General features: G+C 41.4%; 1 protein-coding gene across 1 annotated transcript; it reads right to left on the bottom strand.

Annotated features, from left to right (window-relative positions):
• Positions 1-590: 590 nt before the first annotated feature.
• KYAT3 (kynurenine aminotransferase 3) lies at positions 591-20,576 on the bottom strand. The gene is made up of 13 exons (XM_086462817.1): positions 20,478-20,576; positions 17,226-17,284; positions 16,242-16,386; positions 13,099-13,248; positions 11,959-12,045; positions 10,471-10,593; positions 10,260-10,380; positions 5,452-5,528; positions 4,461-4,550; positions 3,633-3,819; positions 2,546-2,619; positions 2,020-2,106; positions 591-655 (listed from the first exon to the last, which is right to left on the bottom strand). Exons 1-13 carry the CDS (start codon positions 20,574-20,576, stop codon positions 593-595), a joined length of 1,362 nt encoding a protein of 453 aa, XP_086318943.1. The 3' UTR covers positions 591-592.
• Between the last annotated feature and the right edge of the window lie 706 nt (positions 20,577-21,282).

Raw genomic sequence — 21,282 nt, 5'->3', positions numbered from 1 at the left:
ATTATGCAACTCAGCACTTATCAATCTTGCCTAGAGCACAAACACTGCATTGATTTAACTCCATCACTTTATTTCAACTGATGCAATTTGTGCATGGACAGGGTAGGGGGGTGTGTTCCTAAAAAGTCACTGCAATTATCGAACATGAGGCATGTCTTACTCTTCCTCCACTGCAGGCTATTGGGTTTAACAAACCACCATGTTTAAGCCTCACCCCTAGTTCCTGTACTACCTCATACCAAAAAGACCTCCCACTTTTGTCTTGTAAGTTTTAAAATACCTGTATCGTCTGTTTATTTTACACAGAGTCCTACGAATTTTTGTCTTTCAGTAGAAGACGTGAATCCCATAGATTTATTTAGGGTTTTTTTTTTAGGAAAAAAAGTAAATTATTTTGAAAACGCTGAAAATAACCTCTGAGTTGCATTACACGTATTTCAGTAACTCACTGTTTTAACTCCTCAGCAGGTGGCAGCACAAAGTTATTTACAATGTCGTATTAATTCTGTACAAAGTAATCTGTTCTTAAATTTGCAATAAGCATCCCTCACTATTAGATAATTATACCAGACGGAAGAGTTAAGAAGAAAAATCAGGCTGGCTGTTTATTCCAGTTCTTCAGGATCACTTCAGCCGCATCTAACGTACTGTCTTTCTGCAAAACAAGGAATATCACCATTACTGCGAGTTCGGAGTGCTTGAAAAAGAGAGTAGCAGTCACGGTTCTGTCATCCCAAATCACTATTTGGCAGTTTCACTTGCATCCTGCACATTTCTGTCAGTCAGCTTTTCGTTAACAGTCACAGCTACAAATCCAGACTACACGAAGGATTCAATGCTGATTCCTTGGAAATATTTATTAGGTATATTTAAAAGACAACGTATTTTCTCAGCATTCATCCTATCAGATTTAATGAAGGCCATACTTCTTCTACAAATGCCTGGCATTTATGCAGTGATGTACTTGGCAGCTCTATACTGGAGACACACCAGCATAGTTTCCTAACCTCATGTGTGCAGTCAGGATTTTTCAATCTCCATGCAACCAAGTTATGCTGTGAACTACTTAAAACATAATCCCTCTAAATGTGGGTAATCTATCCCTGGCCAGTTGTGTGTCTTTAACTTGACACGATTAGCGCCGTTCATCCTGGGCAAGCCACATCTACCACCAGCAAGTTTCATGCTGGTTGTTACTGGCTCAGTTTACAATACAGTCCTTCCACCTCATCAAAAGAGCGAAGCAACCCAAGCAGAAGCTCCCCTGCATTACCGGTTCAAGCTAAGGCTCCGACCTTTACACCACAACAGTTCAGGAGCTGCACAGGTTCCCTTATGCTGACTCTGCTACAGAATGACGAGGAAACATCTGAGGGCTGCAGGCTTACCAGAGAGCCCCTGCACCCGTCCCCAAAGCCTTCCAGTCTTTTCAAGAACGGATTCCACAGGAGGAAGAACATGTGAAAAGCAGGTGCTCCCCAAACAGCGAAAGTCAGCCAATTCACAACCACCAGGTAAGGTAACTCCCTGGGTCTTTGTTCGCTTCGGTAACTTGGGGCTCGTGTGCAACCCTGTGTATTTTCAGGCAAGTGTGCTAAACTTGAAGGTGACCACTGGTTTTGTGGGTGGAAACTGAACGGGCACGGGGTGTGCCACACTGCTAGACAATTCTTCTCTGCTCTGGATTACAGAATTCACCTTAACTGATAGCGTACCCGTGTCATTCCTTTTCCATGTCACCACTGGTCAACAATGTTTTTAAAAACCAACACACGAGGCCTACCCAGCCAGCTCTTTTCTGCCAGCTGCCCTTCTTAGCCATGCCAGCCACATTCAAAGTCCCTCAGCAAAAAGACAGTTGAAGCTACTTTGTGCTGAATTTTACACCAAGCTAACTTTCTCTTCCTAAAACCACCCAGCTCGGGAGAACCTGGGCAAAACGCAACCGTCCGTCTCTTGCAGATTTCTGCACTGCATTGATTTTTAGGAGCCTTAAGTCTTCCCAGGACACAAGTTTACCTTAATGAAGCAAAACCGTATATATTTTTCAAACTGCCTTTTTGTCTCGGGACCACAGAACGCTGACAGAGGAATAGCTGACAGCTTCTGAAACATGAAACAGAAATATTATTTGCCTATTTTATTTATGTTTATAAAAAAGCTGGTTTAAGCATGTTGATTTTACTATTCCATTTCGAGAACTCTCCTCCCAGCATGTGAGGGAAAGACAGGGTTTGTATGCACTAGCCAGGCTTAACAAACTTCAAATTACTTTTCTTTGGCAAAACATTTCAAAGGTACTTTTGTACAACTAGCGTTTAAGCATGCTGAAAAAAAAGTGCTGGGACGGAACAAAAACCCAGAGGGTACATTTTCAGCATATTTAGCAGTATTTTAGCCTCATCATTAGCAGCAGTTACCATGAACGCTAAATAATATTTCAAATGGAATATCTCTATGACATTATCTAATAAACACAGTTGCACTGTTCCTGCTTTCAATAGAAAAGCATTTCTAAAACTAGAGTATGACTAAGACATCTTACCTTAGATTTTATCATCCACTTGACAAATTTATAATCATAAGGTTGTTTCTCATCTACATCAGAGAGATCCACATCTAAAAAGATTAAATTTAAAACAAACATGTGGTAAGATTTCCTAGACTCCATTGGGAAGGCATTCATTAACAGCACTTTATTATAGTTAATACCTAAGATTAAAGATGTATGCTTTTATTTTAAAATATAATTTAAAAATTATACAATAACCATTAAAACAGACCAACAGATTGAACCTTTCCTTTCTGACCTGAGCACCTGCTTTCCATTCAAAGCAAATTCAGACATGTAGCTTGGAAGAAAGCCACCCAGCAGCCCAAGAAGTCCTCAGGTCTGGGTTGTGGAGGGTACTGAAGAGCATATTTATTGCACGGACAGCAATAACCAACCGCAACTGCCGTTTTCTCATCTGTGAAACTGGGGTACCTAAAACGTCCTGACACATGGTAGCACTGCGAGGTCCAGCTGTATTTAAACATTTCTGTGTGAATGACGGGTGCCATTAGGCCCAGCTCGTGAAAAATGCAGAACTAGAAAATGTACCCCTGGGGGGAATTCTTCCCCCGAAGTCACTATAACCTGAATTTCCAAAAGGTTTTGTAAATGTTGGTAGCATTTTACAGTGTTTAGAAACCAGAATGCCTCAAAGAGCCTTCCGGGTACGACTTCAGAATCAGAAAAACAAACAAACAAACAAACAAACCCCAGAAAGGGTAAAGTACAAATGGTATGAACTCGGGATAACAAGCCAGGTCCTTGGCTCTCAAACTTTTTCATAATCACAGACCTTTTGAAAACAGAAAATTTTTATCCACCTCCTTTATCCTCCCTAAGACCTTGCCAAAGCTTTGCAAAACACGGACAGTAGTTGGGATCACAAACAAAGGCTTTGCTGAAGGTTCTAAAATCTGCCTCCCAGGCTAAGGTCAAACAGAAAACTTCAGTCCCAGTTAGCACTTCCGACAACGTTACGCAAACATGAAATGAGAATATAGTTTAAAATGAAAGCTGCATTTTCAGATTAACTATAATATTGGCTTTCCACACCCTTTTTAATAAACTTTATACTAACTTAATGCAGAAACATCAACAATCATAAAGTATCCTCCGTCTGGAATGACCGGCTTTAGTCCAGCTTCTTGAAGTAGCTGAGCCATCCGATCACGCTTGCTTTCCAGCTCTCGAGACAGCGAGTAAAAATAGCAGTCTGGGTCATCCATGCGTTTATAGTCTATCCAAAATGCTTGTGCCAAAGCCTCCTGGAAAGACAGTTAATGTTCAAAGCCCTCACAGACACTCAGTAAACTCACAGACACCCACTTTCCTACTGAAACCACGTGGATTTTTCTTCAATTCTGGCCCTCGTTAAGCAAATCAGCGTATACAAATTACACAAGCTACATCCAAGTGTGTGATTTGTTTGTTACTTTGTGCTGTGGCAACACCCAAAGCACCCAATCACTTGCTACGTGCTAATCATACACCGAAGTCACAGTCCTTGACACAAGGGGTTATAATCTGAATTGAAGCTAAATTTAAATTATTGATGATAATAATGCATCACAGAATACTTGAAACTAGTAGACAAAGATAATGCTCAGTAAAACAGGACCTTATTGCAACAACTTTCATTTGTATTTGCTAGGAAACCACTAAGATTGTCATGTTTTGTGCAAGAAGCAGCAGTTTATACGTGCAAGAAGAAAGAATCTGCGAGACTGGGATTTTTGTTTTGTTTTTAAGTGTCTGTTGAGCTGATCAAATTTGTCTCCTCTTCTTGCAGCCCAGAATATGTATTTTGACAACTAAAAACTCACCGTGGCGATTATCACGTTATTCCAGCGAGACCTACAGTTTTGCTACACCAGAAAATAACCTCCTTTGCCCCATCTGTACCCACCTGTAACGGAGTTGGGCAAGTATACAGTGTATTTTGGTGAACAACTTGCAAATGCTTAATCAGGTTCGGGGGGCCAATAGACCAGCCAAGCTAAGGGAAGAAAGCATGCACACGTTATACTTACAGCGGGGGTGTTACTAAACATTAACAAAGAATTAAAATTAGCCAATGTCTTAAGTTTTTCTATTCTAAGAATTGGTAGGGAATTTGTTTCGATAAAGAATTAAGAAAAGAGCTGGTTTACACCAAGTTTGCTAAGTGATGCCACTAAAAAGTTCTAGATTTGAGACAACAGTTAGTGTTTCACTTATCCCTCTCTCTCACAGGGCACTGAGCAAACTTTAACTATCCAGGTAACAAGGGTCAGAAAACAAACTGAGCGTTTATTAGGAATGTTATTCCTAATTGGTTTAGAATCTTTCCACCTCATAAGCAAAGGTGTCAAGGGTGGTTTGAACATAAAACAAAAGCTCACTCCTGAATCATCCATGTCATGGTTCAGTCTCAACACAGGCGATGAAGAAGAAAGAACTGAGTTGCCAAATGTTTAAATGTTTTTGTTTACTTTCTGACAGGTATTCTAAAGTCAAGCAAAATATTATCATTAAATATTTGACAGAAATAGAAGCTACTCCAAAACACACCATTATCACAATCTGAAAATACCACCACAAAACTGAAAAGTTAAAATAAGGTAATATCCATGTTTTCTCCAAGATTCTTGACTGGTTTTGAACAAATCATACTGCCTTTAATTTTTTTTAATACGGTTTTCTCACACGAGCTTATTAATCAAGAGACAAGGAAATAATTAAAACATGGGCTTTGAAGATGGGTAATTGCTCCAACTGAATACTATCTTCATGTTTGGAGACAAGGAGATTTACCAGAAGCTTTCAAAAGTCACGTCATAAAAACGGAGATTTTTTTAGTGTAATAAATGCATTCTGTTATTTATATAACTGAACTCTTATACATTGATTCTTCTTACCTTCCAGCCAGTTACACTGTATGTTTTTCCAGCACTTCCTATAGTTACTGTTCTTTCCCACATACCTGGCAACGTAGCTGTATGTAAAACAAAATTAACTGGGTACAGGTGCACTCACATATTCCACGTAGTTAGAAAAACTGCACTGCCCCTAGCTCAGAGCCGTATGTTGATATATCATTGCAGCGTATTAAGCAAGCAATGAGGATATTCTAAAATTATAGCAATTGTAACAAATGAGAAAGGCTACATGGGCCATGCGTTTTGGCATGCACAGAAGGTAAGGATTAATGAAAGGAGAAAGAAGAGGCAAAAAATAAGAGGCACAGCTTGTGAAAACTACATGTTCGTTACCCTCAGCTAAAATGCATAATTATTGATAAGAAAGATGTGATCTAAGAAGTGGCTACCCATTCACCCCAAGGCAGCACTACTTCTGATGCCTGATAATAGCACCGCGTACAACACCAACTCAGGCACCACAACCACTGCAACAGAATTGTCCAGGTCGGTGTCGCTGGCTGTCTCGGACATCAGAAAAAGACAGGAATTACTAAGGCTTCTAATCCGCAACCAAACACGGTAAGAATCAGAAAACCAGCAGAGTGAGTACCTAAATTCTGGTTGGTTACATTATTTGCACAGGCCTGGGACTGACTGGCAACAGCAGCTAGCTAAGGACGTCTGCAAGGACGAAGGGACGCGAGGAGGCCTGTCTCTGTCTCTGCATTTGCAGCTGGTAGGAGACCAAAATCCTTTGTTTCCTTTCCAAGGAGATGGAAGAGCAAAGGGTCTCTTCCTGTAGCTTGCAATTTTTTTTTCTGTACAGTGCTTCAGGGGACCTCTGTTTGGACTCTACCTTAACTCATTTTTAACAGAAACAGATGAATCAAGACACCCAGTTAGACAAGGTCATACCACCACTGCAGTCGCAGTGGTCAACAACGTCCGGCTCCGCCTGATTTGTCCTCTAAAACCACTCCCAATGAATCTGTCAGTGGTTAAATCCTCTCTCTAGGGAGATCAACAAACAAAGATTATCCAAATAAACCCACTGAATTTCACGGGGAAGTTTTTGCAGCAGTTAGCTGCATTAGACACGGTGTAAGTCTCTGCAGTTATTTGAAAACACGTATTGTGGTTTTTTGAGCACACTTGCCAAGAAGAGGAACGGAACAGCAGGAAAGAAACCCATATTCCTGTTAGCCCACCCATACTCACTCAACTGCTCTGTGACCTTGAAAAGAAAAAGCTAATTTGAACAGATGCATCTCCGAGCTAGCTAGGTCAAGAGTATAGATCACTTCCTAAAGGCAACCAAACGAGCTCTCGCCGGCTGCAAAAAGAATTGAGTTTCAAAGCTAACGCCCTCTCGCAAGGCTGTTCTGCCACACAGTCACAGGAATTCAACCTTGGAGACGGAATGGAACAGCATTTCAAATAATAGCAGCAGCAAAAGGGCACAGGGGAAGCAGCAGCTCCGGTGCTTTTGCAAGCAGCAAGTTACAACTAGGGAGGGAAATTCCTTCGTGCCGTACGGCAACGTCACTATGTGACACCACAACCAAGACTGACGACAATTTTAAAACTAACGGAGTGCAAACTAACACGTGTAATAAGGCTGTTACCTGGGATGGCACTCAGCTTGTTGACAGGCTTGTTCAGAACCCTCAGCTATGAGGTGCAACCTCTAAATCTGCCAGTGCAACCCTAATCATTACTTAGAGGAGACTCACAGTTTTAGAGAAGTCAGATAAATGATGAGAAACATGACGAAGTGCTCTACACGACAGAAAAGTGCTTCAGCGACAGCACAAAGGCCGTACTAATTTTGTGATCTGTGGCAGATCGATTTAACAGCAACCCCTCTTAAACTGTGTGTTAAGGAACCATCACCAGACCCTGTAAATTGATGCAACATCCACTTTGCATCGCTCACAAAAAAAGCGTCACTGCATTTGATGGGATATGAAGCAGTTAATGTGGAAACACAAAAGTTTTTAAATAGTGAAATAACACATTCATTTTTTCTTGTATTATCTTTCATAGACTTAAAAAAAAACCCTAAGAAACTTAAGTTAAAACGAGCAGGTCTTGTTTCTTTTACTGAAATAACGTTATTGTTTACAGTGTTACCCTGAAGGTTTTACAGTCATTCTAACACTAAAGTTAAAGACGGTATCATGGGGTCTGTTAGAGAACACGTACCTAAACCTAGGTGACTCACTGTCCAGGCTTTAACTTGCATTATGATTACACGGTATTTTTACATTTTATGCTGAACTAGAAAATGCCTTCTGTTCCACTGAAATGTTTTGGGTTGAAGCATTAAAATGACATTACTGATTGTCCTGGGTTACAGTGTAAAATGTGCCAAAAGAAAAAAATATATATTCTATTACCATCTTCAGGAGCTGTTGAGACCAGGTGGGGCGGTGCTCCCTGCCTCCCCCCTCTGGACTATCTCCTGTCAATGGGCACAACAATGCCTTATCGCCTGACCCATCGATAACTCGCTCCTGGGCTATCTCCTGTTCATGGCCCATCAAGGAACTGCCTCACGACTCCCCATCCCAGTGTGAGATGCTCCGCCCGGGGAGGGGGTGGAAGGAGCCAAGCAGTCCATGCCAAATAAAAACGGAGATTTTGAACACCCTAGCAGCCTTTCTTCCACTGGATTCCCAGAGGAGCTTTTCCCCCACTGGAGTTCCAGAGGACAAGAGCTACCTGCCGACCACTGGACCTTCGGAGGAAGACCAGACTCTTTTACCTGATTGCTGCTTCCACAGCACTACACCCATCACTTCAGGAGGACTGCAGCCAGCATCTTATCGGACTGCTACTGCCACCCTAACAGGGTGGCAGGTTGTATTCCTGACTCTGTCAGTGTAAACCAGTGGGTTGTTTGTTTTTCCCTGCCTTGTGTTATATATATATATATATATATTAGTAAAGAACTGTTATTCCTATTCCCCATATCTTTGCCTGAAGGCCCGTTAATTTCAAAATTATAACAGTTTGGAGGGAAGGGGGTTGCACTCTCCATTTCAAGGGAGGCTCCTGCCTTCCTCCACAGACACCTGTCTTTTCAAACCAAGACACTGATACTAAGGAACAACAGAGTTACTGCGTCTTAAGAATCCACCACCTGTCCTGTCCGCTAAGACAAAGTGGAATTGACAACGTGAGTGTTCAGACCTGCTGCCAGTGCAGAGGAAAACGGATTACCTTACACCACCCACAGAGATTTTGGTTCTGAGGACGGCTATTTGCACGAGTCACCTGCTAAGCCCATGAAGAAAGCTTTAATTGAGCTCATTTTACTTTGCAGTTGGGACATAAGCCACACGTGATCAGTTACTGTGGTAACTTGTTAGGATGCACTGACTCGGATTACCCTCCCATGAATGTACCCAAAATGTTCCCCTTCTTCCATGTCTGAAGGTCTTTGAGAAGGTATCGCTATCAAAGCACCACAACAGCCATGAAATCAGGCCACTTTCAAAACAGACACAGCCTATGCACGGCCAGCACCATCACTGTACCGCAGCTGTATGATCTGCAACCGCGTAGCTGAGCTAGCAAGTATTGCAAAGTCACTTAGATATCATTTCCTTTTTATTATTTATAAGATTTAGTTTTTACAGTGATGCTCCCCCCCCACTAATGGGAAGTTTCCGTTATTGCCACTCTACATATATGGAATTGAAGGACAGAAGCAAAGTTATTCAGCATTCAACCAGTGGTAAAGCCAGGAAAAGAGTTAAGCTTTTTCATGTCTAAGTTACATTTATGTCTCTTGATTTCATTGTTTACTCTCAACTAGATGCCTCTGCTGCACATGACTGAAGCGTGCCTTCATCATGACAGTAAGTACATCACAAGGGATAGTTCCTGCAAGGTGCTACCATCAGAAACAAAACATCTGTGCGTACAAGAAGGACGTTTTGGACTTCAGCCAGCTCCAGTACACCAGCAGACCCAACCCAAGACCACCACCCTAGAAACTTTTACACAACTGCTTAGCTGCAGCGTCACAGGATCGGGGAAGGTGTTCAGCAACCTGCACTAGATTCACTTGTTCCGAGACAGCGGGAGCGATTCCACTAACTTCAGTGACACTGGGATCAAGGAGTAAAACAAGAGGGACGGGGACGTAACGTCATATTTGGTGTTTCTGGTTTGTTCCCACCATGGTGCTTTACCCCTGTAGCAACACTGCCTGCAGGCTTTCACACCGCCCATGCAGCGACTTACTTCACTGAATTCAGTGTCCATTATTTAACACTTCGGAGGGACAGCGTTCATGCACCGGCTCCACACTAACATTTATACTTTTTTCCTTTCTGTAAGTAGTGGAGCAAAAATAACTGTGCTCCTCATTACACATGTCCCTCACTGATTACCTCAACAATGCTTTGAGAAGGAAGTTTTAATTCCTGTTCCTTCTGTTAGTTCTTCAGCAAAGCACACTCCAATGAACAGCATGTTATACTTGTCAGGGCCAACAAAGTAACTGAATAAGGATGAGCTATTCAGATGATCATTAACTGATTTATGGGTGTCAGTCCCACTGGTTTCAATGGATACCTGCTCCAAAGTCACTTAAGAGCTTTTGGAAATTCTATTTGGAAATTATTCTTTAAAATATTTTTCAGAAAAGGGAGGGGCTCTCCTCCTTAGAGTCTAAACATTGTAAAACAGTCGAGCTTGAAGTTTGAGCTCCTTCCAGAAACCATTCTCTCCAAGAGGCACATTTACGACATCATTCCACAACCACTTCCAAGATGCCACAAAAAAATCAGTACCTATTTTAATGTGCTTATTTCCTTTATACACCAGCCATTCATACACCTCATCGCTGATGCACAGGGTATCATGCTTAACACAGAGATCAGCTATGACTTGGAGCTCTTCTCTGGTAAACACCTGGGACACATGAAAGCAAGCGACGATGCGTTAATCACAGTGTGGAAGGCACATTCTGAAATTACAGTAGTGTTAAAGCAGGACTCTTACCTTGCCTATAGGGTTGTGCGGGGTATTCAGAATAATTGCTTTTGTTTTGGAATTAAATTTATTTGCAAGCTCAGCAGGATCTAAGACCCAGTCAGCACTAGATACAGAGTTTCCATCATTTTTCTAAAAAAAAAAAAAAAAAAAAAAGCCCAATACATTTATGCATTACTTGAATACAACATGTTACAGCCTGAGCAGAGATGCCCAACTTATCACCCTCGGACACGTTCACACCCACACCTGACAACCCGTCCAATCAGTCCTGCTCTCCTGGGGGAAGGCACTTCCAGGAGCAGGCAGGGAGGCTAAGAGCAAGGTCAATTATTAAGACAGGGGCTGTCCTCTCCTGGCCACTGTCTGTCTGACAGCCTGCCCAGGCACTGCTTTCCAGGATCTGGTTAGATGATAACAGCGCGCGTGCAGAAAGGCCAGTCAGACGACAGGACAGCTTATGGCCAGACACTGGAAGGACTGATCACCGCTGGAGAGATTCCAGGTCTTTTCCTCCTCCTTGTCCATATGAAAACGGCCAAACAGTTAAAAGTCTGCAGCAGTGAGGCTCTGGAGTTGCTGTGGTATTACACAAGGACAACAGAAGTTTGGGCCAGTTGCTGCAGAGAACAAAGAGCACGGCCACACTAACTTTCTGATACCTGCACATTACTGAGAGAGGGCCAGACCAAAAACAAGGGTGTGAAACAGAAAATACTTGGAGGAACCCCATCATTCAAAACATCCCTAGAAGGAGGGCACGCAGAGGAACAGTCCCACCTCTTCCCATCGCAGTCCTGGAGGTTTTGTCACTCTGTGTCGCTCTGATTTCATGGTGTTCATGCAACAGGCCTGCCTAAAGAGCCCCTCCGCCCTCCCCATGCAAGGCTGCAGCCACCCAAGGCGACGCTAACACCATCAACACTGCATCCAGAACAATCCTTGCCAGCGTAACACCAGCAGTACCAACTGGAAAATTCACCCATACCAACATTATTCCTTTTTACCAATAAAGGAAACAGTAAATCTCATACGTACAGCAAGTGTCTACTGCATGACTGCTCCTTACTTAGTAAGCAGATGTTGGAAAAGAAATTATCTTCTGTCATTGTAGGAGTTGCTGAGGGAATCAGAAACCAAATCTTTTAAAAACCAGCAGATACAGAAATTGCACTGCTATGTGATCCTCCTGCCCATATTTGCACTGAAAGCATTCTCTTATGACATCCAAAAAAGGAGTTTTGATCAGCTTCCAGAAAGCAGAAATTAAAGTCAGTGAGAAACATTGTCCCGCCTTCTCCAACACTAATAAACTATTCTGTCTACTTTGGATTAGGGCTGTCTCAGACTTACACTACAGCAATCTATCTCATTTTTATATAATTGGATATTACGAAAAACTATACAAAAAAGCATTGCCTAGAAGGTGTTCATCAAACTGCATTGAGTATGGATGAGAAACTTTATATGATAAATCATTTTTTAAAAGCTACTCACATTTCTCAGAGGGATAAAAACAGGCTTTGCACCCGCCATCTTCACCATTGGTTCGTAACAGTCATAAAACGGCTCTATTATTATCACCTGAAATTACAGTCATCAGTATCAGAAACAGAATTTCCTGTGCACGATACCATCATATTTCCAGATTTACTTTGGTGGCACAACTTGATAGTATTTCTGGCACTCCATCCTGATCTAACATTGCCCAATATTCCTCCCTTTAGAGCATCACCTAACAACGCCTGCAGTCTGAGATAGATAAGCACTACTCATTTCTGACAACCCACACAGGCTGTTGTTCTATAGTTACACATTACCGCTATTAAGATAGGATATTAGGAATGTCTCTCAATCCTGCACATGGATTTGAAGGTGCAAGGCAAAGATGCAAAGATGGGAGACAGCCACAGCAAACTGTTGAACCACAGCGCAGCCGCCCTAATTCTGTCCATGAAATTCCAAGATTTCCAACCATCTGGAAATCTCAGAAGAGCTGAAGTCCTCAAATTTTATCAGAAGAAAATTTTCAGATAGAAAACAAGGACAAATTCAAGGAAAACTGCAGAGAGGCTACATAATAGGAAAACAAACAACAACAACAAAAAAAAACCCTAATAGCGGAGAACTGTTAGAAAAAGAGAAGAGAGTATCAGGGCAAAAAGAAAAGGAAGAAAAGATACAGATGAGAATACATTATACAAGCAAAACACTGAAAGCAAAATCCATGACAACACAAAAAGTTCTTGTCCACTACAGATACAAATACACTCCCAAAATGACTTCTAATACCACTGTCAAAAAGGCAGACACCAGTAGCGAAGGGATGAATCACCACAGCTAGTACAGGAAGCGAACAAATAAGAAATCAGTGTGTGTCACCTAACAGTAATAGTGATAAAGAAACTGCCATAGGTACCGTGAGTGTGAGAAAGGGGTTTGTGAGCTGGTGAATGATCGGAAGACATGCAAAAGACAGTCTCCTGATCACAGCTTCTGAAACTCTAAGTCAGACGTGCAACTGTAACACATCAATGGAGATCAGAAAGATGCCCCGACACTAACTTAGATTTAAAAGTGACCTAATGACAAACAGGCAAATTCTCATTTCAGTGACTACTTCAAATAAAAACTTACTTCGTCTCCCTCTTCAACTAATGCCTGTATCGTACTAAAGAGAGATCCATAAGCTCCCACGGTCACCAGGATATCTGTGAGAGGATCAATCTTTCTTCCACAAACTCTCTCGTACACTTGAGACAAGGCTTTCACCAGCGACGGATGTCCCTGTTCGAAGCAAACAAATGCAACTGATCGCTGTGTTCTTGGCAATGTACAAAGCCTATGTTTGGTGGGTTTTCCACATCTATCAAAATAATACATTTTGAAATAGAAAAATACAAGATGAGCCTTCAGGGATAGTGGCTGTTAACTGGTAGCACAGTTCAAAGGTCTCGCACACTAGGGAAGAAAATCGGTTTCAATTTATTCATATCTATTAGGAATTTTTTTTCTATATCTGATGCTTTTTAATTTCTATCTTATTATCACATCTGAGGATAGCTCCAGGTAGCCTACAGGAGAGCTGGGACAAGAGACAGGAAGAGAGAAGGGAATACTCGGACACCGATTCCTCCTCATCTCCTTTGAGCCTCTTCCCCATCCGCCCATATTTCTGTTTGAAGCTCCTTCTGTTTCCTTCCTTATCTTTCAACTAAAAATTATTCGGTGCAAGGGGAATCTTTTTATTGTTTATATACTGCTGATAAACAGCACTCGTAATCAGAATGATGATTCATATAGTCCCGTCCCAAATCTGAGAGCACCAATCACCATTTGTGTCCCCTACAGGGACAAGGCAGTTAATGTACTCGTCTCAAAATGTTCTTTCCAAAGAACGAGAAAACAAACAAACGTGCAAAGATCATATACAATATGGAAATCAGAAGGCACAATTCTGTTCACTCAGGAAGACTACAGGTTTCCTGCTGTGAAAATCGTTTTCCCTTTTGGATATTTGGTAGAAGTAGAAAACAGCTCCTTGAGAAAAGGGAACTATACAACAAAAATCCTTCTCTAAAATATTGAAGATTGTACCCCTACGCACAAGGCATAAAATCATGAACCCTTCTGTAAGCAAGAACGTCACCATAAATTAAGGCTTACAAGTCATTGTTGATTCAGACAGCCATTTCTCGCCATGACTGCGTCAGCTACACAGGAATGCTGCACCACCCAAGTCACAGCAGGCCACTCTACAGGCCACAGACAACAGTCAATGAGAGGTGTGAGCGCTGCAGAGAGCTGAGACACTGTCTCAATTATCAGATGGATGAGCATCATCCACGCTCGTCCCTCCCACATCTGCTACCACAAATACTGGTGCTCGAAACCCTTAGAAGGGCAGGAGTTTGTCGAGGAAGTGCAAAGGCTGAAGATGGGAATATTGGTAAAAAATCCTCTTTAATTACTATCCGCAGTACAACATATCTGCAAATGTTCATAACTATCATGGGAATTATCAAACTATTTGGAAATAAAGAACAAAGTGTCAGAAGATAATGCAGAATAATTGCATGCATTGTACTCATGCCTGATCGGCACGTTGTTTTAGAGAATCGCTCTGTGAATATTTGTCAGGAGGCGGACTGTAGCAGGCTCTCTCTGTAACCATTCCCTCTGTGCCAAGGCTCCTCCAAAACCTTGCCTGCCTGGTCAGCAAAGGCTTTTCAGGTACCTTATTGTGGGTGATGAACATACTAATGCTTAACCCAGAAGTTCACCAAATTCCAGGCATCTTTTGCATGTGTCCAATGTAAAATAATTGCTTTATACTTTCAAGTTTATATATAGAGAGAGGTGCTTTTTATTTTTATATATATATATATATACACAACGTACTTGCAGAGACTCTTTGCACACAGCTAAAGGTGATTAAACAAAACAACCCAAAGGGGGATGGAATGAGACTCAGTCACTGGGGTTTTTTTTCTTTCCCTTCTGTTCCAGTCACGCCCCTGGGTGCCCCAATAAGCCTTAATAGCCTTGAGCCTCACCCGGGGCCTCTGCCCAGAGCTGTGCCCCTGCTCCAGGGGCTCCATTTAAGCGCTCTCCAGTAGGGCTTCAATTTCAGTCACAGCCATGCCTGTACCTGGCCATAGGCCACGCTGAACCTGGCCACTACCAGTAGAGAGATTTTGTGACTTGACCTTAGACGTGCCGTGTCACCCCAGACCTGCCCAGTGCTGACCTGTGGACTGAGTTCCTGGGTTGGCCTTGGGCCCACCTCACCACCACAGGCTCGCCTCGTGATCTGAGCTGACCTCAGCCACCATCTCGGGGCCTGTCTTGCTCAGGTACTGTGGGCCTGGGCCCTGGCTGGTGAGGCCTCCGCCCTGCTCGCTGTGACAGCTTGTCATTTAGGGAGCTGCTGGCCACTGCTGCTCCCCGTCGGTTCTAACACACGCAGATTCTCAGGGAACAGGCAAAAAGTTATGTTGGAACGTACACACACAACGATGCCACGACTACCAACACAACTGCTGGCCTACCAGTCTATACAATGTTTTTCTATCACTGTTGCATAACACAGTCTTCTAGAAAAATATTAGACTCTTTAGGGTCTTGCAGCAACAACTCTCAGTTGGGCAATCTGGTCTATCTTTACCACAAAGAAAAAAGACAAACCAAACAAGGAAGTGGTCATACTCAAACAGTAGTAGTCCACTTTAATATCCTGCCTTGGACAATGACATCGGCCACACACTCACGGCCCGCTGAAAACATAAACTCTGCAAGCCAACTTACAGAATGGGTAGTGACCAACTTCCAGGGGCAAAACCTCACCGTTTTCATCACTTCCTCATCTCCACTGAAATCTACTAAATGTTATGGATGAATCTTTTCTTGATCCTAGAGGCGCTGGCTCAAGCGGTATCAAGTATTTCTTTCCCATTCTGCCATTACCCTCTTCGATACATGTTTACACTGACCAAAACCAGAGGTAAATGTCTAATTTACACACTTTAAACTGTGGATTGACTCTTCAAAGACAATCTATCTCAGATGTGCTCTACCATTTCACTCTGGCTGATGGATTCTGCCTTGAAGAAGCCTACACAGAGGATGTTCATTAGCAACAGGTAAGGCTACTAGATCAACTTAATTTGGGACATAACAGTACGACCTACAGATAAAGCCCATTTAAAGCAAAGTGGTATTTTTTTCCCCTGTGGCACGTCCTCCACGGAATTTGGGTCCTCAAGCTCCACAGAACTTACAAAGCCTCGTGTGTATTGGTTCAGTCTGTCAACTGCTGCTGCCTTTGCCAGCTCTTCTGTAACATAGCTGGGAGGGGATATATCAGGAAGGCCTTGACCAAGATTAACAATCGAGGGATCTGCTGCCACCTTTGTAAATTCAACCCTAAAAGGGAAAAACATTTTAAAGTTAACATACCAGATAAAATTTTCTTTTCCTTCATTAGCATTAAAAGGCAAAAAAAAAGAAAAAAAAAAGGTATTTGCCAAAATTTGCCGAATTCACAGCAGTGGAAACAGGTTTCAGTAGAGTGCTCACATGGAGAGGCGGGGGCTGGGACAGTGGTGAGCAACCACAGGAGTCAGTTAAAACAAAAAAACGAACAAACAAAACCCCACATAGCATCACAGTTCAGTCAAAAATGAATACAAACTACTAAACCTGACTTTGATGACCAGAACACCTTGTGTATGTATATGCACACATATACATACAGCTACTGTAAGCCCAAAATAATGTTTTCACCAGCTAACAAAGTCCCATATTTACCAGTGATGGCAATACTGCTTTAAGACCAATTTAATTCCTAGAAATATACCTAGAAAAATAACGAGCTAAATTATAAAGACAAGTATAATGGCTTTAAGAAGAAACCTGACTTATTTGGTAAAGGCAAATCAAGTGTAAATGAAATACATTACTCAACAAAATTAACATTTGAATTCAAAAGTCAGCTATACTACTCTGCCCAAGAGTTACACTCGTCTTACGTGGACTACTAGGCAAAGAGAAGCCCAAGCCTAATGTTTAAAGCTCAAGAATTAATTCTTAATTCAAACCTTTAACAGAATTTGGTTCACTGCTTCCAAGCAGGCGCCACATGTATTTCAGCAGAGATAGGAAGTGCTATGTACCTTCTTATTGGCAATAATTACCCATTTGGAAAGAAAGTATATTGGCCAAAGACATTTTCTGAAATTTGCAGATATTTTCCTTTTACTTACCACACATTGCTGTCAAGGCCTTCAATTCGTCTTGTGTTTTTGTGTCTGAAGGCCATTGTCTGCAAGATCAAAATACACAGACAAAAGGGTTTTGTTAAGAAAGACAAAGTATTATATTGTTGGATTCTGCAGGACAAACCCTCCTTCATGCTTTCTCAAATACACCATTGCCAGCTGAATTCAGTAGTTACACAAAATTATAGACATGTTCTTTCATTAAAGCTTCTATAATAGCCTGAATTCAGACTAACAAGAAAATATACAAAAATGGCCTAAATTCTCATTCATCATTATCTAACGCCACCGAACTTTCAGCACGGATGGAGCTGGGGCGTAATTTAACTCAATAGCTTTAAAAGATGACCTAAAAAGAAAAAAATACGGTAAATACATTCCTTTTCTTTTCTATGATACACTAACAATTTAAAGACTGTGTTATTTCTAGCTCAATTCCTGCTCAATCCAGTTTGGAAAGCGTGCATTTTCGATGTAATTTTATTTGTTAAATTGATGGGTAAAGAGGAAAATAGCAAAGACATTTCCTATTTTCATTCAGACTTTTAAAAGTTTAAAGTATGTACTTACAGCACAGCAAAACCACATTAGAATATGTTTTTGCTGTGTATTCAGACCTTCAGTTAAGGTCTTGGAAAACTGCTTTAGAACAGACTTTCAATGAGTACTCTCTATAAAGGCAGAAAAAAACCTTATTGATAGTTGTGGTACCTTCAAGCTAAAAAGAGAAAAGAAAGGTGGGGGAAAAACCAGATTTATTTCCATGGGCAAACAAAAAAAGTGCAAGCCCAATTCTATCTTTGTAAACCAGCTTGGTATGGGGAAAAAAATTACATAGGAATTACATAGTCCCTCAGTGCTCCAGACACTCGTGTTCCTTCGAGTCAGACTACTGATTTTAGTGACTTTTACCACTATTATTATTGTCTGGAAGATTCAAAACCTATACTCCAGCTACCATACCCTGAGAAGAAAACGCCTGCATTACCATTACACTCCAAGTTTCAACTTTGAATCGATGAGAATGACTCACACCGGAAATATTATACAGGCACATGTTTGCACTCAACCTGCTTACAGTGCTGAAGCTACCATATACCTACGGATTTGAAGAATGGGAAGCTATAAAATTAAACAGATACTTCCCTGCTCATATGTCTCCTCTACAGATGTGATTCTGACCCCACCTATGAGACACAGCCACTAGAGGAATCAAGCACAGAACACCTTTTATTTGTCCTCAGGAAGAAAACCGTTAAGATCACCAGAGAGGTGAAGCTGCACCTCTGGCCACAGAACAAGAGGGAGTTAAGAGGGAGTTCTGACTAGGTAATCTGTACTGCATCTGTTTAAAAACACACATGGTTTAGAAGATTAATCCAATTTTACAGCGTATGTCTTGGTCAGTACGGTTAATGTTTGACAGGACTATATAAATGCAAATAGCACACTACATAGACTGAGCCCCCCACACACATCTTTTTTCATAGGCTAGACTACTTGTACTGCAAGAAATAAGAAGTCTCACTTCGAATCTTTCCAGTTAATAACGAGAACTCTGGATGCTGCCATGGGTAAATCTGTTCCATTGACCAGTGCTTCTTGAAATTGTTTCAATTTGCTAAAACCTACAGGCTGATCAGCTGCAGGACTTTTATCATTTACTACAGTGTAAATCTTAACTGCACTAAGTACCTTCCCTAGCTAAAAATGTATGGGCAAGTAAAACAAGCCTTTACCTTACAGCTCTGACGCTATTTTCAGTTTAAACATTTAATGACTCCAGTCTCCATTGTTTCTTTTTCCTTGTGCCTTGAAACCAGTCTTTAAACAGAACAGCTGGACCTGCATTAGGCTTCAGGTTTTCACAGATTCAGCTTACAGTGGGGTTCAGGTCCACCTTACTACTTTGAGAAAGCCACCCAATTAATTGACATTTTAAAATGATAGTTTAAGTAGCATTCTTTCTTCCAGAAGGTCACGAGAATTCTTAAGGCTCTTTTTTCTTTTAGCCCAGTTATGTCACCACTTGATAATCTCCAGGCCACCTCTAGGTGCAAGGCTAGGATTTCCTTGAGTTTAAGGTCAGTGTTAAGCAGGAGAGGTATGTCCTCATTGAGCTCTAACTCTGACCTCCTGCTTCCCCTCACACTTTCCATCAGGGAAAGCACCTGCTAGAAAGTCAGGTGCTGCTTGTATTTATCTTTCTTTTTAATACAAAGAAACTTGTGATTAAATTGAATAGCAGTATGTTTAATAATGATAGAAGCAAACACTTTTCACATGGTGCATGATTAAATTGTGGAATTCAACGTCAAAAGCTACAACTGAAATCAAGATCTTAAGAAAACTGGAAAAAACCAACAGGATTAGATTTCAGCACATGTAGTGAGAATATCCAACTCCATTAAACAGAATACAAATACTTATTCATTAAATAGAATATAAATACTTACATACGGAAAACTGACTCAGGCAAAAGCTGACCTTCAAAGTGGCTTGCATGCCAAAAGAAACGTCTCATATGGTCAAAATGTGCTACAACTGCCCAGTGTAACGGTTTGAACGTCTGTTTTGAAGGATCTGGCATGTCCCTCGGCTGACCCAAGTTGCTGACTAGCCGAACTCCTGCTCTGACCCGGGAACACAATGCACATCCCAGGGTTCTGTATGCAGCACAGCCTGACCTCCAACCACCTACCACGTTGCAAAACTCCGTTTCTCTCAACAAAACTGGAAGACTTAAAATGAAGTTACACGATCTTCTAAGCGGTTAAGCTGGGATATTAAGGCAATTCTGTGTAAAAGTAAGTTTGAGGTACTCATATACCCCTTGTTATTGCAACATCAAGAAGCACCACCACTCTCCCTTCATTAAAGGAAAACTGAGATACAAAGAAATTAATTGTCTTACCCAAAGTCTGTGACAAAGCTGGGATTAAACCTGTCTCCTGTGTCTTGAGCTCTAGTGCCCTAACAACCAGGCAACGCTTCTGGCCTGCTATGTGCTAGACATGGCCTTAAAGACTGAAACACAAAGCAATAATCACCAAATTCTGTTATGCTACTTTGACTGATTCAAATATCTTATTTTGTTCTTGGTATTAAATGTTTGGATCAATGTAGCAAGAAATAAAGAAAACACAGCTAATGCATCTATATTGGCAACGTTGCAAAATTAGTGGGTCTCAAATATTGCATGAATGGTTCCACCCATCAAGCTGAAGGAATACTTACTGCAGAGGCTGAAAGTCTCATGGATCTGGAAAGCAAATCTGTTCGTAGTTGGTATGTCCTAATGCCAAGGCAACAGAAGCTTCGTGAAGCAAAAAGCATGCCTGCATAGTAAATAAGTGACCTGAAAAAAACTTAACAGATTCCAGGAATGAGTTTCTACACATCAGTAAGCAATTTTAAAAGATAAGACCCCCTTCTCTTCAGTGGTTTTGTTTCATTGAAATAACTTTTAGTAAATTATTACCTTATCACACTTGCAAGGATGAAACTTTTAACTGACAGGGCCGCAAAATGTTTCTGAATGAAGGAAGGTTTCCTCTATTTGACAGCACTGATCTTTTCCTTGAATGACAATTAAGACTAAAGGCAATTCAAGGTTCAAAGTCTCTGTTAGAATTGTCGTGAAAATGTGTTTGTGTGATAAAAATTGCTACTACAATTGCCAACTTAGAATAAAAAAATAACCCATTTTTTTCAGAAGTCACACAGCTCTCCATTTTCAAGTGTTTCCACTCAGGTGTTCTGACACCCAGACAATTAAGAACACCAGTCACACTGCAGAGGCAGGCCCACGCACTTTACAGAACTGCACCAAGTTGGGCCACAGCAGAAAACAGCTGGAAAGGACGTTGTTGTGTGGAGTAACGGATCACTCACTGGCTAGAGAAAAGGTGCCCTGATAGATCACTAACTATAAAAACCAAGTAAGAGCTGGTACTTCAGGCAACTACTTCCAGAATGTATTTTTAAACATGTATACTGGATGCCATTGTCAAAATGACTGGAATGCGTAAAAGAAAAACAG

This window comes from Leptosomus discolor, chromosome 3 (assembly GCF_034619465.1).
Source record: "Leptosomus discolor isolate bLepDis1 chromosome 3, bLepDis1.hap2, whole genome shotgun sequence".
Taxonomy (NCBI): Eukaryota; Metazoa; Chordata; class Aves; order Leptosomiformes; family Leptosomidae; genus Leptosomus; species Leptosomus discolor.
Note: the sequence above shows the minus strand (reverse complement) of the source record. Positions and strands in the feature narration are given on the sequence as shown.

What these genes read in the sequence shown, in the direction of transcription:
- KYAT3 (XM_086462817.1), bottom strand. Translation starts at nt 20,576, where the DNA reads ATGCTTTTTGCTTCACGAAGCTTCTGTTGCCTTGGCATTAGGACATAC. An exon ending in TTTTTATCCCTCTGAGAAAT is followed by an intron (nt 10,594 to 11,958) that starts GTGAGTAGCTTT and finishes TTTTTTTTTTAG; the next exon opens with AAAAATGATGGAAACTCTGT. An exon ending in CTTGCCCAACTCCGTTACAG is followed by an intron (nt 3,820 to 4,460) that starts GTGGGTACAGAT and finishes CTGTCTTTCCAG; the next exon opens with GAGGCTTTGGCACAAGCATT.